Consider the following 17,500-nt stretch of genomic DNA (forward strand, 5'->3'; position numbering starts at 1 on the left):
TGGAGTCACTTTTTGACACTCTGGGTCGGGACCATTGGAGTCACTTTTTGACACTCTGGTAGGGACCATTGGAGTCACTTTTTGACACTCTGGTCGGGACCATTGGAGTCACTTTTTGACACTCTGGTCGGGACCATTGGAGTCAATTTTTGACACTCTGGTCGGGACCATTGGAGTCACATTTTGACACTTTTGAAGCTCTGGGTCGAGACCATTGGAGTCACTTTTTGACACTTCTGAAGCTCTCGGTCGGGACCATTGGAGTCACTTTTTGACACTTTTGACACTCTGGGTCGGGACCATTGTAGTGCTGCATTTGGCCATACTCCATCAGTGTGAACGCACTGTGGACTCAAAATAGAAGTGGAAGTACAGAAGTGCGCAATTTGAGACACAGCAAGATTAATGTTAGCGTAGCCGTAGCTTAGCAGTATCCTGCAGCGGCTCTTTTCCTGACACCATGGCTACTGCCGGAGTCGGAGAGACGGAGAAGCAACAGTACTGGAAAATCCTCCTGCTTCCCTGAAGTCACCGTGTGGCAACATTTAGCCTTCCCAGTGAGTGAGTTATGGAAACGAACAAAAGAGGTAAAGCCTGTGGGCTCCAACAAGACTCCATGGTGCATTCATGTGCTACTCGTAAACTCAAACTGTTGTTGTGACGTACCCTTCTGCCATCGAGTGGCTCTTATTGCGACATTGCCATCCCCCAATAAATGTTCAAATCAAAGTCAAATTGAATCGTGACACCCCTATAAAGCAAGAGAATATGTCTTGGGCCAGGTTATAGCAACAATTGCTAATCTCCACCAGGGACTACAGGTGGAAATTAGCAATTGTTGCTATAACCTGGCCCAAGACATATTCTCTTGTTTAAAGTTTAATGTTTATTTGTGCACGGTCCCTGTTTCAAATAAATCAATTTCCATTCCATTTCCATTCCATAAATAAACGTATGATTACTTTATATAGAAATCTCAATTAATTTTCATTGTTGACCATTACGGACGTTGTTTTGCAGGAGTTTCTGATTTCAGCCTTTGAGGAGCGGATCATCCAGGAGATTGAGCTGCGTATCTTAAGGATCAGCTACAGCGAGCTGGTGACGGAGGACGGCGAGCTGATGGTGACTGTCGCGGAGGACGAGGCGCTGCAGCCCGCCTTCGACACGCCCGTCAAAAACTACAGAATCATGGACGGCATGGGCGTCACTTTCCACTGCAGGATGGCTGGACGTCCTCTGCCGAAGGTACTGAGTCCAAAACCTTACCAAAATATGTAAAAATGTAAAAATATAGTTTAAAATACAGCAAAACGACTTTATCCAATCCACACCAAAGCTGGCAAATGTGCATCGTCAATTTGGTCCACTAAAAGTTCTGTTTTTGCCGCTGACAGACTCAGATTATTATATTCCTATTATATAAGTGTCTGACAACGTTATGGAAAAGATCCCTACAGAGATAGACCTTTTAGTTAAAGAGTAAGATCCTTTTAGTTTAACATGAAACAGCCCCGAAATCACCATCACCAAACTCCACACTCAACGTTACTCAAAATCAGGCTTTTAGCGTAGTTTTATAAAGCATATCTCCACTAGATACATATGTAAATAATCAGGACTTTTATCATCGCAAAACACGCTTCATTCAAAGTGGACAGAAACTAAATACAACTACCAAAAGCCGTCTTGGTTCATCTTTCCACTGTTCCAACAATCACCACTCTGGTTTGGTTGAAATAAACCCTTAATTCACCCATTTACATGTGGAGATATGCTGGCTCTATACACGCTAAAAGTCCTGATTATTTACATGGAGTCTGGTGGAGATATGCTGGCTCTATACACGCTAAAAGTCCTGATTATTTACATGGAGTCTGGTGGAGATATGCTGGCTCTATACACGCTAAAAGTCCTGATTATTTACATGGAGTCTGGTGGAGATATGCTGGCTCTATACACGCTAAAAGTCCTGATTATTTACATGGAGTCTGGTGTAGTTTGGTGATAGGGATTTCATGGCTGTTTCATGTTTGTTTTTGCCCTTTAAAACCTCTTTAAGACCTTTCTGTTTAACAAGAAACGGCTCTGAAGTCGCTAAACCCACCAGACTCCATTTAAAAAAAAACAATACTTTTAGCATGTATAGAGCTAACATATTTTCACATGTAAATCAGTAAACTATGTGTTTATTTCAACGTACACTAGAGTTGTGATGGTTGGAAAAGTGGAAAGACGAACCCAAAACAGCTTTTCATAGTTTTATTTTGTTTCTGTCGACTTTGAATGAAGTGTGTTTTACGATGCTAAAATCACTGATTATTTACATGGAGTCTGGTGGGTTTAGCGAACCCAATTTTGCAGATGTTTTTATGTTTAAAAAAAGGGATCTTACTCTTTAACAGAAAGGTCGACCTCCTTAGAAATCCATTCCATAATGTTGTCAGACATTTAGAATAATCTGAGCCTGTCAGCGGCAAAAACACACCCTATTAGCTTACATTTTAGCTTGTTTCGCCGCTGCAAACTGCAGCTGTCTCGCCTAATACTGGACCAGTGTCAGAGATTGTTGTCTCTGATCAGTCACTTAGACACAGAAACATGGGGAAATATTGTGCCAGGTTGAAAAAGCGGTAGTTACCCTTTAAGTTTTTACAGTTATATTTGTGGCTAATGAGAATGATCCTCTCTGTCTGCTGCCAGATTGCTTGGTACAAAGACGGCCAGCGCATCAGGCCCGGCGGCCGGTACCAGATGGAGGTTCTGCAGGACGGACGGGCCAGCCTGCGCGTGCCCGTGGTCCTGCCGGAGGACGAGGGCGTGTACACAGCCTTCGCCTCCAACATGAAGGGGAACGCCGTCAGCTCTGGGAAGCTCTACGTAGAGCCGTCCGGCGCCGTGACGCCTCAGAGATACACACCGCAGCCAGCCATGCAGAGGATCAGGTGAGAGACTCCTCCCCCATTTGAGAACCACTGCCATATATGTATCTATATATATATATGTATATATATATATATATATACACACACATACATATAGGGGTATATATATATATATATATATATACACATATATATAGTAGGGGTATGTGTCCCCCTAGGGGTCCTCTGGAGGACTGCAGGGGGTACGTGAGCGCTGAGCAGCCACCTCTTTCTTCCTTCCTTCCTTCCTTCCTTCCTTCCTACCTTCCTTCCTTCCTTCCGTAGTGTTGCCTTAGTTCCTTCCTTCCTACCTTCCTTCCTTCCTTCCTTCCTTAGTGTTGCCTTAGTTCCTTCCTTCCTACCTTCCTTCCTTAGTGTTGCCTTCCTTCCTTCCTTCCTTCCTTCCTTCCTTCCTTCCTACCTTCCTTAGTATTGCCTTAGTTCCTACCTTCCTTCCTTCCTTCCTACCTACCTTCCTTCCTACATTCCTTTTTTCTACTATCTTCTTTTTTTCTCCGCCTTTTTCAAGATTTTTGTCACTTTTTCGAAGTTTGTCTCCCTTCTTCTTTTTTTAGCAAGTCTGTCGCTCTTTTCTAAGTTTTTGATACTATTTTGCACCTATTTTTGCCTTACTTCCATCTTTCCACCGACTTTTTCCAAGTTTTTGTTGCCTTTTTTCATCAGCATTTAAATGTTTTTCAGTTACATGGCTGTTTGGTAAATCCATCGCTGGTCAGGGGTTACTTGGCTTAAAACACTGTGCATAGCGGGTACATTATTGAAATAAAAGTTTGAGAACCACTGCTCCATGTTGATGACTCCGCTCCGTTCCCAGATCCACGTCTCCACGCTCTCTGAGCCGCTCACCTGGCCGTTCTTCCAGCCGTTCGCCCGGACGCTCTCCGTCCCGTCGGCTCGACGACACAGACGAGGCTCAGCTGGAGAGACTCTACAAGCCTGTGTTTGTCCTGAAACCTTCCTCTATCAAATGCTCCGAGGGGCAGACTGCCAGATTCGATTTAAAGGTTGTGGGCAGACCGATGCCCGACACATACTGGTTCCACAACGGTGAGAGAAATGTCTTTCAACTGACTCCAAACATACATCTAGCGATGCACCGATGTGAAAATTGTGGCCGATACCAATAACCGATATTAATATTGCTGTTAAGGCCGATACCGATACTTTTGTGATTTATTTTCCGAAATGACTGATATTGGGCACCATTAACTGTGTGCAAAATATGACTGTCATCAGATTTTCAGAAGAAAAAAATTATATTTATATAATTATATATAATTTGATATCGAACCGATACTGATATGTTAAAAAAATGACCATATCGGCTGATATATCGTGCACCACTACCAAACACACATCTTTATCTGTTGCTTCTGCCACATTAAAACCATTTTCTCCTTCTTTTTCTCAGGACAACAAGTAACAAATGACTACACACACAAGATAGTGGTTAAAGAGGACGGTACACAGTCCCTGATCATCGTCCCGGCCATGCCACAAGACTCTGGAGAGTGGACGGTCATCGCACAGAACAGAGCTGGACGGACTTCTGTCTCTCTAACTCTTACTGTTGAAGGTAAGTCTGTCAGACACAGCTCAAACTTTAACCTGGACCCTACTTCCCCTATGTTTTGTGTCTGCAGTGACTGATGCAACAACAATCTTGGTCCAGTATTAAGCAAGATGAAACTAGCTGTAATGTAACCCTACAGGACAGATGTTCAGCATCAGTTAGAGTCCACTAAAAGTTCTGTTGTTGCTGCTGACAGACTCAGACTTATTATTCTAAGTGTCTGACAACATTATGGGATGGATCCCTACAGAGATAGAGCTTTTAGTTAAAGAGTAAGATCCTTTTAGTTTAACATCAAACAGCCCCGAAATCACCATCACCAAACCCCTCTTGGTTCATCTTTCCACTGTTCCAACAATCACCACTCTGGTTTGGTTGAAATAAACCCTTAATTCACCCATTTACATGTGGAGATATGCTGGCTCTATACACGCTAAAAGTCCTGATTATTTACATGGAGTCTGGTGAAGATATGCTGGCTCTATACACGCTAAAAGTCCTGATTATTTACATGGAGTCTGGTGGAAATATGCAGGCTCTATACACGCTAAAAGTCCTGATTATTCATGTTAAACTAAAAGGATCTTACTCTTTAACTAAAAGCTCTATCTCTGTAGGGATCCTTTCCATAATGTTCTCAGACACTTAGAATAATAATCTGAGTCTGTCACCGGCAAAAACAGAACTTTTAGTGGATGCAGAATGACAGTATCGCCTGTGTTGTGGCTGCCATCTTGCTTAATGCTGCCACATAAATCTTGTGGCTCCAAAATGTGTATTACATTATAAAATGCTGTCTTGTTCTGCACTGTATTTTCCCATCACACAGCTCGAGAAAGCGTGGCGCGCCCTCAGTTTATCGAGAAGCTGAGGAACATCACCGTGAAGCAGGGCACTCTGGTCGAGCTGGCTGTCAAAGCCATCGGAAACCCACTGCCAGACATCGTCTGGCTGAAGAACAGTGACATCATCACCCCACAGAAACACCCACATATCAAGTATGGATCTTTAGTTCGTCCACGAAAGATTGTCTAACCCTTTGACACAGATATGTAACGTAGAGCTGCTAAGATTAATCGATTAGTTGTCAACTATTATACTCTAAACTAGGGGGGGAACTAGAGAGGGAACTAGAGAGGGAACTAGAGAGGGAACAAGAGAGGGAACTAGAGAGGAAACTAGAGAGGGACCTACAGAGGGAATTAGAGAGGAAACAAGAGGGGAAACAAGACAGGGAACTAGAGAGGGGACTAGAGAGGGAACTCGACAGAGAACTAGAAAGAGAACTAGAGAGGGAAAAAGAGAGGAAACCAGAGAGGGAGCTAGAGAGGGAACTAGAGAGGGAAATAGAGAGGAAACTAGAGAGGGAACAAAAGAGGGAACTAGAGAGGGAACTAGAGAGGAAAAAAGAGAGGGAACTAGAGAAGGAACAAGAGAGGAAACAGGAGAGGGAACTAGAGAGGAAACTAGAGAGGAAACTAGAGAGGGAACAAGAGAGAGAACTAGAGAGGGAACTAGAGAGGGAACAAGAGAGGAAACAAGAAAGGGAGCTAGAGAGGGAACTAGAGAGGGAACAAAAAAGGGAACAGGAGAGAGAACGAGAGAGGGAACAAGAGATTGTCTAACCCTTTGACACAGATATGTACCGTAGAGCTGCAAAGATTAATCGATTAGTTGTCAATATTAAATTACTCTCCAACTATTAAATAAATAAAATATCTTTTTATAAAATATTTTTTTATTATAATAAAAAAAATCGTTAGTTGAAGCTGTACAGATGTGTAGAACTTGTAGAGTAGTTTGTGCTGAACAATGTGTCTGAACGATTATGTATTTCAGGATTGACGGGACTAAAGGAGAGGCCAAATTCCAGATTGTATCTTCTTCCGGCTCGGACAGCGCCTGGTACACGGCCACGGCCATCAACAAGGCCGGCAGAGACACAACTCGCTGCAGAGTCAACGTAGAGGTGGACTTCGCCGCGCCGCAAGCCGAGAGGAAGCTCATCATCACCAAAGGAACGTACAAGACCAAGGACATCGCAGCGCCCGAGCTGGAGCCTCTTCACCAGCGTTACGGCCAAGAGCAGTGGGAGGAGGGCGACCTTTTTGACAAAGAGAAGCAGCAGAAACCGCTCTTCAAGAAGAAGCTGACTTCTATCCGAATGAAGCGCTTCGGTCCGGCTCATTTCGAGTGCAGACTGACCCCGATCGGCGACCCCAACATGGCGGTGGAGTGGCTGCACGACGGCAAACCCCTGGAAGCGGCCAACCGGCTCCGCATGGTCAACGAATTCGGCTACTGCAGCCTCGACTACGAAGCCGCCTACGCCAGAGACAGCGGCGTCATCACCTGCAGAGCCACCAACAAGTTCGGAGTGGATCAGACCTCGGCAACGCTCATCGTCAAGGACGAGAAGGGCCTCGTCGAGGATACGCAGCTACCCGAAGGCAGGAGGGGAGCGCACAGGATCGATGAGATCGAACGCATGGCGCACACGGGAGGACCCTACGGGGTCACCGCCGACGAAGAAATGGAGAAGATGAAACCAGAGATTGTGCTTCTTCCCGAACCAGCCAGAGTTCTTGAAGGCGGCATCGCGCGGTTCCGCTGCAGAGTGACCGGTTATCCCGCGCCCAAAGTCAACTGGTACCTCAACGGACAACTGATTCGCAAAAGCAAGCGATACAGACTTACCTACGATGGCATTTACTACTTGGAGATCGTCGACGTCAAGTCCTACGACTCCGGAGAAGTCAGGGTGGTGGCGGACAACCCTCTCGGCACAACCGAGCACACGGTGAAGGTGGAGATCCAACAGAAGGAAGACTTCAGATCCGTGCTGCGCCGCGCTCCCGATCAGAAGGCCGCGGAGGCACCGCACGACCCCGGCAGGGTCGGATTTGATGTGGTGAAGGTGGAGCGACCCGGCGAGTCCGCGCAGGACCGAGAAGTCGTGAAGCTGCGCAAGGCGCAGAGAGTCGTTCACGAGAAAACCTCGGAGGAGTCGGACGAACTGAAGAGCAAGTTCAAGCGCAGGACGGAGGAAGGTTTCTACGAGTCCCTCTCCGCCGTGGAGTTCAAGTCGCGCAAGAGGGACGACTCCTACGAGGACCTGCTGAAGAAGACCAAGGACGATCTCCTCCATCGCCTGAAAGAGAAAGAAGAAGCCGAGAGGAAGAAGATGGAGGAACAGGGCACAGTCACGATCCCCACGATCAAACCGGAGAGGGTCCAGCTCTCCCCGAGCATGGAAGCGCCCAAGATCCTCCAACGCATCACGAGCAAGACGGTCGCCCCGCTGGACGAGGTGCGTTTCCAGCTGCGAGTCGTCGGCAGACCGGAACCCGAGTGCCAGTGGTTCAAGAACGGCGTCCTGGTGGAGAAGACCGAGCGTATCTACTGGTACTGGCCGGAGGACCACTTGTGCGAGCTGGTGATCCGAGACGTGACGGCAGAGGACTCCGCCAGCATCATGGTGAAAGCCGTGAATGTCGCCGGCGAGGCCTCCAGCCACGCCTTCCTGCTCGTGCAAGGTAAAGACTTTCTTACGACAAATCTCTGATATATTTGCCAATTTATTTCTTTCAACAGTTTGTTTTTCCTTCCTTTCTACCTACCTTCCTTCCTTCCTTCCTTCCTTCCTTCCTTCCCCTTCCTGCCTTCCTTCCTACCTGCCTTCCTTCCTTCCTTCCTTCCTACCTTCCTTCCTTCCTACCTGCCTGCCTTTCTTCCTTCCTTTTTACGCTTTCAATGGTTGTTATTTGAATTACTTACCACTGAAATCCAGACAGATACAATACAATTGTCTCCAAGGATGCCAAAAGTATTGTTTAATGAACCGGTATCGAAGTCTTGTATCGGTATTGGTATGGAGAATGTTTGAACGATAACCAACTCTAGAATGCAGTGTTGAGGGAACTAGAGAGGGAACTACAGAGGGAGTGAGAGAGGGAACTAGAGAGGGAACAAGGAGGATATAAGAGAGGAAACTAGAGAGGGAACTAGAGAGGAAACAAGAGAGTGAACTAGAGAGTGAATTGGAGAGGGAACTAGATAGGAAACAAGGAGGATATAACAGAGGGAACTAGAGAGGTAACTAGAGAGAGAACTAGAGAGGGAACTAGATAGGGAACTATATAGGAAACAAGGAGGATGTAAGAGAGGAAACTAGAGAGGGAACTAGAGAGGGAACAATAAAGGAAACTAGAGAGGGAACTAGAGAGGGAACGAGAGAGTGAACTAGAGAGGAAACTAGATAGGAAACAAGGAGGATATAAGAGGGAACTAGAGAGAGAACTAGAGAGGGAAGTAGAGTGGGAACTAAAGAGGGAACAAGAGAGGGAGCTAGAGAGGGAACTAGAGAGGGAACAAGAGAGGGAACTAGAGAGTGAACAAGAGAGTGAACTAGAGAGTGAACTGGAGAAGGAACTATATAGGAAACAAGGAGGATATAAGAGAGGAAACTAGAGAGGGAACTAGAGAGGGAACAATAAAGGAAACTAAAGAGGGAACTAGAGAGGGAACAAGGAGGATATAAGAGAGGGAACTAGAGAGGGAACGAGAGAGTGAACTAGAGAGGAAACTAGATAGGAAACAAGGAGGATATAAGAGGGAACTAGAGAGGGAACAAGAGAGGGAACTAGAGTGGGAACTAAAGAGGAAACAAGAGAGGGAACTAGAGTGGGAACAAGAGAGGGAACAAGAGAGGGAGCTAGAGAGGGAACAAGAGAGGGAACTAGAGTGGGAACTAGAGAGGGAACTAGAGAGGAAACAAGGAGGATATAACAGAGGGAACTAGAGAGAGAACTAGAGAGGGAACTATATAGGAAACAAGGAAGATATAAGAGAGGAAACTAGAGAGGGAACTAGAGAGGGAACAAGAGAGGGAACTAGAGAGGGAACAAGGAGGAGATAAGAGAGGGAACTAGAGAGGGAACAAGAGAGGGAACTACAGAGGGAACAGGAGAGGGAACAAGAGAGGAAACAAGGAGGATATAAGAGAGGGAACAAGGAAGATATAAAAGAGGGAACTAGAGAGGGAACAAGGAGGATATAAGAGAGGGAACGAGAGAGGGAACTAGAGAGGGAACTAGAGAGGGAACTAGAGAGGGAGCGAGGCTGAAGAGATATTTCTTAGAGTGCAGAGTTCCAACGTATGTCGATGTCTGACCGGATGTTTTCTGTTTTTTAGGCAAGACGGCGGTGACCTTCACCCAACATCTGGAGGACGTCAGCGCCAACGAGAAGGACACCATGGTGACCTTCGAGTGTGAAACCAACGAGCCTTTCACCAAAGTCAAATGGCTCAAGAACAACACGGAGATCTTCTCCGGAGACAAATACAGAATGCACTCGGACAGAAAGGTCCACTTCCTGTCCGTGCTGGTCATCGAAATGAAGGACGCCGCCGAATACTCGTGTGTGCTCGTAGACGACGACAGCATCAGGACGAGCGCCAGGCTCCACGTAGAAGGTAATCTTTACACACCCAGTACACTGTACGGTTAGATAATGTCAAAATCATGAGATGAAGAGCTTCCTATCCACTGTTTACTTTGGACTCGAAATTATGAAATAAATAAAAGAAAAGGAAACAAGAGAGGGAACTAGAGAGGGAACTACAGAGGAAACAAGAGAGAGAACTAGAAAGGGAACTAGAGAGGGAACTAGAGAGGGAACAAGAGAGGGAACTAGAGAGGGAACTAGAAAGGGAACTACAGAGGGAACAGGGGAGGGAACAAGAGAGGAAACTAGAGAGGGAACTAGATAGGAAACTAGAAAGGGAACAACAGAGGAAACTAGAGAGGGAACTAGAGAGGAAACGAGAGGGAACAAGAAAGGAAACTAGAGAGGGAACTAGAGAGGGAACTAGAGAGGGAACTAGAGAGGAAACAAGAGAGGGAAAAAGAGAGGGAACTAGAGAGGAAACAAGAGAGGAAACAAGGAGGATATAAGAGAGGGAACGAGAGAGGGAACTAGAGAGAGAACTAGAGAGGAAACGAGGAAATGAAAGATAAAGAATGAAGGAACCTGTTGATGTGTTTGAGCCTGGGGATGATACCAGATGCTGATATGTTCGTGTGTTCAGGCGCTGCCCTGGAGCTGAGGAAACCTCTGGAGAGCATCGAGGTGCCCGAGACGTACGCCGGAGAGTTTGAGGTGGAGCTGTCCCGCGAGGACGCCGAGGGCAGCTGGTTCTTCGGGGACAAGGAGCTGTCTCCCAGCGGTAAATACATCATGTCCTCCCGCCGAGGGAGACACACCCTGTCCATCAAAGACGTGAGGAAGGAAGACCAGGGGAAGTACAGCTTCGTATGTGGAGATCTGAGGACCAGCGCCTCGCTGAAGATGAAACGTAAGAAACTCAGACACAGACTCAGGATCTTTATTCTACCGCTGTAACTGTTAGGCAACTTTTTCTGCACCTTTTTGTCCCCTTTTCCAAAGTTTTCTGTTGCTTTTTTTGGCGCCTTTTTCAGCTGGTTTTTTTTTCACCTTTTTTGACGCTTTTTTGGCGCCTTTTCTGGACTTTGGGCGCCTTTTCATACGTCTTTTTAGTTGCCAATTTTGACGCCTTTTTGAGTGTTTTCTGTGCCTTTTAGTCTCCTTTTTTGTCACCTTTTCCGAAGTTTTAATTGCTTTTTCGGCGCCTTTTTCAGCTGTTTTTCTGCCTTTTTTTAGCGCCTTTTTCAGCAGTTGTCAGCAGTTTTTCCGCCTTTGTCAGCGCCTTTTTCAGAAGTTTTTTTCGCCTTTTTGCAGTGTTTCCAAAATTCACTGGAAGTTATTAATAATTTTGCTGTCTGGGTGCCCTACAACATACATACATCCAAGTTATTTTGGGGCAATTTGGTTGAAAGAAACCCATATTTCTGATGTAAAAAACCTTCAAATGAACGTGTTTCTGTCCCTCCAGTGGTTGTTGTCTGCAGTGTGATGTGATAATAACGTGTTTCTCGTGTGTATTTAACTGTGGTTGTGTTTAATCTCCAGTGCGCCCCGTGACCCTGATGCAGCCTCTAACCGACTTTTTTACGCTTTTCTGGCATTTTTGGTCGCCTTTTTCAGCATTTTGTAACAAACTTCACACACTCAGGAACTTTATTCTACCGCTGTAACTGTTAGGCAACTTTTTCGGCACCTTTCTGGTTTCTGTTTTCAGCGTTTTGTCACCTTTTTAGATGTTTTTTTGTCGCCAATTTCAGTGCCTTTTGAGTGTTTTTCTGCACCCTTTTTTTTGTCACCTTTTCCGATGTTTTTGTTGCCTTTTTCCGCAGTTTTTTCCACCTTTTTTGACGCTTTTTTTGTTGCCTTTTCTGGTCTTTTTGGTCGCCTTTTTCAGCGTTCATTTTGCTGTCTGGGTTCCCTACAACATACATACATCCAAGTTATTTCGGGGCAATTTGGTTGAAAGAAACCCATATTTCTGATGTAAAAAACCTTCAAATGAACGTGTTTCTGTCGCCAATTTTGAGTGTTTTCTGCACCTTTTTGTCCCCTTTTCCAAAGTTTTCTGTTGCTTTCTTTGGTGCCTTTTTCAGCTGTTTTTTTTCTCACCTTTTTTGATGCTTTTTTGGCGCCTTTTCTGGACTTTGGGCGCCTTTTCATACGTCTTTTTAGTTGCCAATTTTGATGCCTTTTTGAGTGTTTTCTGTGTCTCCTTTTTTGTCACCTTTTCCAAAGTTTTAATTGCTTTTTCGCCGCCTTTTTCAGCTGTTTTCTGCCTTTTTCTAATGCCTTTTTCAGTAGTTTTTTTCGCCTTTTTGCAGTGTTTCCAAAATTCACTGGAAGTTATTAATAATTTTGCTGTCTGGGTTCCCGACAACATACATACATCCAAGTTATTTTGGGGCAATTTGGTTGAAAGAAACCCATATTTCTGATGTAAAAAACCTTCAACAACAGTGGTTGTTGTCTGCAGTGTGATGTGATAATAACGTGTTTCTGTCCCTCCAGTGGTTGTTGTCTGCAGTGTGATGTGGTAATAATGTGTTTCTCGTGTGTATTTAACGGTGGTTGTGTGTTATCTCCAGTGCGCCCCGTCACCCTGATGCAGCCTCTAACCGACCTGACCGTGTGCGAGGGCGATATCGCCCAGCTGGAGGTCCGCTTCTCGCAGGAGAACGTGGAGGGAACCTGGATGAAGAACGGCGCTGCCGTCTCGGCCTCGGACCGCGTCCACATCGTCATCGACAAACAGATCCACAAGCTGCTGCTGGAGAACGTCACCAGGGAAGACGCCGCTTCCTACGCCTTCGTGGTTCCCGCGCAGGACATCTCCACCTCGGGCAAACTCAGCGTTCAGAGTAAGAGTCACATCTAGGGACACAAAACTGTTTTTCCCTTTTTAATTTAAATACTTCTTTGACTGAGCTGTTTTTGTAATTTTTTCCCTCTCTTGTTCCCTCTCTAGTTCCCTCTCTAGTTTCCTCTCCTGTTTCCTCTCTAGTTCCCTCTCTAGTTCCCTCTCAAGTTTCCTCTATAGTTCCCTCTCTAGTTTCCTCTCCTGTTTCCTCTCTAGTTCCCTCTCTAGTTCCCTCTCAAGTTTCCTCTATAGTTCTCTCTCTAGTTTCCTCTCTTGTTCCCTCTCTAGTTTCTTCTCCTGTTTCCTCTCTAGTTCCCTGTCTAGTTTCCTCTCCTGTTTCCTCTCTAGTTCCCTCTCTAGTCTCCTCTCTTGTTGCCTCTCTAGTTTCCTCTCTTGTTCCCTCTCTAGTTCCCTCTCTAGTTCCCTCTCTAGTTCCCTCTCTAGTTTCCTCTCTTGTTCCCTCTCTAGTTTCCTCTCTTGTTCCCTCTCTAGTTCCCTCTCTTGTTCCCTCTCTTGTTTCCTCTCTTGTTTTGTCTCTTGTTCCCTCTCTAGTTCCCTTTATAGTTTCCTCTCTTGTTCCCTCTCTAGTTCCCTCTCTAGTTCCCTTTCTAGTTTCCTCTCTTGTTTCCTCTCTAGTTCCCTCTCTAGTTCCCTCTTTTTATCCTTTTTTATTACCTTTTTTTTGTGACATTTTCTACACTTCTTAAAGCTTTTTTTGACATGTTTGTGGTGTGTTCATGATAGGTTTAGGATCTGAAAGTTATCCATCTCTAAAATCATGTTGTAAGTCTGTAAACCGGTTAAAACCCTCTGAACTTTTGCAGCGATCGACATCGTGGTTCCGCTGAAGGACGTGTCCTCGGTCGAAGGCACCAAGGCGGTCCTGGAGGCCAAGATCTCCGCTCAGGACATCAGCTCGGTCAAATGGTACCTCAACGACAAACTGCTGCTGCCCAGCGACCGGATCCAGATGGTTGCCAAGGGATCCAAGCAGCGACTGGTCTTCAGCAGGACCTACGCTTCTGATACCGGACGCTACAAACTGGTGGTCGGAAAGGTGGACACCAGCTGCAGCCTCACTGTCCAAAGTAAGACACGGTTTACTCTACGGCGGTACCAATACCGTGTTTTGTGCGCCGAAGCTTCGGTACTTATCGGCTAGCGGCTTAAAGGTCCCATGGCATGAAAATGTCACTTTATGAGGTTTTTTAACATTAATGTGAGTTCCCCCAGCCTGCTATGGTCCCCCAGTGGCTAGAAATGGTGATAGGTGTAAACCGAGCCCTGGGTATCCTGCTCTGCCTTTGAGGAAATGAAAGCTCAGATGGACCAATCAGGAATCTTCTCCTTATGAGGTCATAAGGAGAAAGGTTACCTCCCCTTTCTCTGCTTTGCCCACCCAGAAAATTTGGCCCACCCATGAGAGAGAGAGACATCATGGCTTTCAAACGAGCAAAGTGGCAGTTGGTCAAGGCCACACCCCCACCCTCCACCTTGGTTCTAAAGAGTGCCTTTGGGCCTCTTAACAGACACAAAGTGCAATTAATATGTCTGTGCCACATGAACAGGGCCCTTACGTGACAACAAGATGCGTTTTCAACTCAGACATTGTGAAGAAACCGTTTAAATTCAAAGTTTGTACTGTCACCTAGCTCTTTTTCCATCGGCCGCTTTACCGAAAAGCTCAGAAGCGTCGATCACGGAGATCAGGCCTTCGCGACGAAAACTTGAAGTTTATTTCCCCATCAAAAATAGGTAATTGAGCACTGTAGTGGTTCTGACCATATGAGTGACTATGTAACTATATGGAAATGGTCCAAATGATGCCTGTGGTTTGCTCAGTAATAGCGTTACTGAAGGCTAGCTGTAGTCTCGCGCTGAAGTCCCGTGGGAATTCAGTTGTTGCAGGAAACAAAGCCATTGAAAAATAGGCAGGTGACAATACAAAACTTTGAATTTAAACGGTTTCTTGACAATGTCGGAGTGAAAAACACATCTTGTTGTCACGTAAGGGCCATGTTCATGTTGCACAGACATTTAAATTGCACTTTGTGTCTGTTAAGAGGCACAAAGGCACTCTTTAGAACATGCCCCCACAACTGGCATGTTAGCTAACTGGGAGCTCTGGCCATTAGCTGCAGCAACTCCAGTTTGCTAGCACCGATTTTAGTCGACAGTACTCAGAGACATCTAGCGATCAAGATTCAGGTAAAAATCGGCTGGATTTCTCCGTTAATCCCAACAAAACCCCACAGGGAATTTCAGCCTGCTTGCACTTCGAATTACAAAATTGAAAATCTAATACCTACCCATCGTACGAATATTGAAATCCAGCCCTAGTTTCATTCCCATGATCCTGATTTTTAGCCTGACAGATGTTGGGTCTGGGAACTCACCATTGACAGGGCTCAATCCGAGAGGCGGGATAAACGGTTGTCTTTCAAATTCCCTCTGCACGCAATAGGATAGCTCTACAACCAATCAGAGCAACGAAGAAGGTAGAGAAGCTAGTTGATGGATTAAACTTTTGCCGTATACGGTCGGTAAAACTCCGAACACATCTTCCTTTTTTTAAGAATGACTTCAGTGCCGTTCTTTGTTCTTTTCTCAAAGAAAAGCTGAACTCCAAGTCTTCCAGAAGACCTCTGTTCACCAGCAGCAGCAGCCATAAGCCCCGCCCACCCACTCTATACACGATTTGATTGGCCTGACCAGAGTTTGGTTTTTCCAGCTCGCAAGCCAACGGAGAATGCCTAGACCCCCCCGGCAGCAAATTACATTTACTGCCGCTAGGGTGGTCTAGATTTCTAGGCTAGTGTTCTTAGCTCCATGTTGTAACCCCTGCTGTTGTTTCTACAGAGGTTCACATCGTGAAGCACATGGAGGACAAGGTCTGCTCCGAGTCCCAGAACGTTACCTTCAACGTGGAAGTGTCTCACCCCGGCATCGACCCCGTCTGGACCTTCAGGAACCAGCAGCTCAAAGCCGGACCCAAATACAAGATGGAGTCCAAGGGCGTGGCCCACTCTCTGACCGTCATCGACGCCATGAAGGACGTGGACGGCCAGTACACGTTCCACGCCGGGGAACAGACGTCCAGCGCCAAGCTCACCGTCTCCGGTACGTCTCCACCTACACATTCACACAATCACTTTCCTCTAGAACGACGATATAAGATAGGGAACTAGAGAGGGAACTAGGGAGGTAACTAGAGAGGAACTAGAGAGGGAACTAGAGAGGAACAAGAGAGGGAACTAGAGAGGGAAATAGAGAGGAACAAGAGAGGAACTAGATAGGAAACTAGAGAGGGAACAAGAGAGGAACTAGAGAGGGAACAAGAGAGGAACTAGAGAGGGAACTAGAGAGGAACAAGAGAGGAACTAGAGAGGGAACTAGAGAGGGAACTAGAGAGGGAACAAGAGAGGGAAACTAGAGAGGGAACTAGAGAGGGAACAAGAGAGGAACTAGAGAGGAACTAGAGAGGGAACTAGAGAGGGAACAAGAGAGGAACTAGAGAGGGAACAAGAGAGGAACTAGAGAGGGAACTAGAGAGGAAAAAGAGAGGAACAAGAGAGGAACTAGAGAGGGAACTAGAGAGGGAACAAGAGAGGAACTAGAGAGGGAACTAGAGAGGAACAAGAGAGGGAATAAGGGAGGGAAATAGGGAGGACATAAGATAGGGAACTAGAGAGGGAACAAGGGAGGACATAAGAGAGGAAACTAGTGAGGGAACTAGAGAGGGAACTAGTGAGGGAACTAGAGAGGGAACAAGGGAGGACATAAGATAGGGAACTAGAGAGGGACCAAGGCAGGACATAAGAGAGGAAACTAGAGGATGAACTAGAGAGGGAACAAGAGAGGGAACTAGAGAGGAAACAAGAGAGGGAACTAGAAAGGGAACTAGAGAGGGAACTAGAGAGAGAACTAGAAAGGAAACTAGAGAGGGAACAAGGCAGGACATAAGAGAGGAAACTAGAGAGTGAACTAGTGAGGAAACAAGAGAGGGAACTAGAGAGGAAACAAGAGAGGGAACTAGAAAGGGAACTAGAGAGGGAGCAAGGGAGGGAACAAGGGAGGGAACAAGGGAGGACATAAGATAGGGAACTAGAAAAGGAACTAGAGAGGGAACAAGAGAGGATATAACAGAGGGAACTAGAGAGGGAAATAGAGAGGAAATTAGAGAGGGAACTAGAGAGGATGTAAGAGAGGGAACGAGAGAGGGAACGAGAGAGGGAACTAGAGAGGGAACAAGAGACTCCAGAGAGTGTTATGGAAAGTATTTCCCACATTAGTGTTGTTGTGGAGCTTCTCCGTTGCCCCAGCGTTTAACCCAAAGCGTTCCCTCGTTGGCCTCCAGGCGGTGCCATCACGCGGCCGCTGCAGGACGTCATGGTGGCCGAGTCTCAGACGGCGGCGCTGGAGTGTGAGGTCGCCAACGCCAACGCCGAGGGCAGGTGGCTGAAGGACGGCCAGCACGTGGACTTCAACGAGAACGTGACGAGCGAGGTGAAGGGCGCGGTCAGACGCCTCGTCATCGCCATCACCAGACCGCAGGACGTCGGCGAGTACACCTACCAGGTGGCCACCTCCAAGACCACCGCTAACCTGCGCGTGGAGGGTAAGCACCGCCAAATTATCTGCTCCTATCTTTTACCGCTGATACTGTTTCAGCATTTT

General features: G+C 46.4%; 2 protein-coding genes across 2 annotated transcripts in view; both read left to right on the forward strand.

Moving 5' to 3' along the window:
• Window positions 1-17,500, forward strand: part of tgfbr2l (transforming growth factor beta receptor-like) — a 435,413-nt gene that overhangs the window by 241,937 nt on the left and 175,976 nt on the right. The gene's annotated exons all lie outside the window — the stretch shown is intronic.
• Window positions 1-17,500, forward strand: part of LOC120570023 (titin-like) — a 208,193-nt gene that overhangs the window by 36,045 nt on the left and 154,648 nt on the right. The window contains 12 exon segments of the mRNA XM_039818258.1: window positions 1,021-1,248; window positions 2,704-2,945; window positions 3,760-3,992; window positions 4,357-4,521; window positions 5,348-5,516; window positions 6,358-8,054; window positions 9,713-9,994; window positions 10,610-10,876; window positions 12,552-12,824; window positions 13,648-13,911; window positions 15,683-15,943; window positions 17,181-17,441. Of these exon segments, the coding sequence (XP_039674192.1) occupies window positions 1,021-1,248; window positions 2,704-2,945; window positions 3,760-3,992; window positions 4,357-4,521; window positions 5,348-5,516; window positions 6,358-8,054; window positions 9,713-9,994; window positions 10,610-10,876; window positions 12,552-12,824; window positions 13,648-13,911; window positions 15,683-15,943; window positions 17,181-17,441 (4,342 nt within the window).

Source organism: Perca fluviatilis, chromosome 12 (genome assembly GCF_010015445.1).
Source record: "Perca fluviatilis chromosome 12, GENO_Pfluv_1.0, whole genome shotgun sequence".
NCBI lineage: Eukaryota > Metazoa > Chordata > Actinopteri > Perciformes > Percidae > Perca > Perca fluviatilis.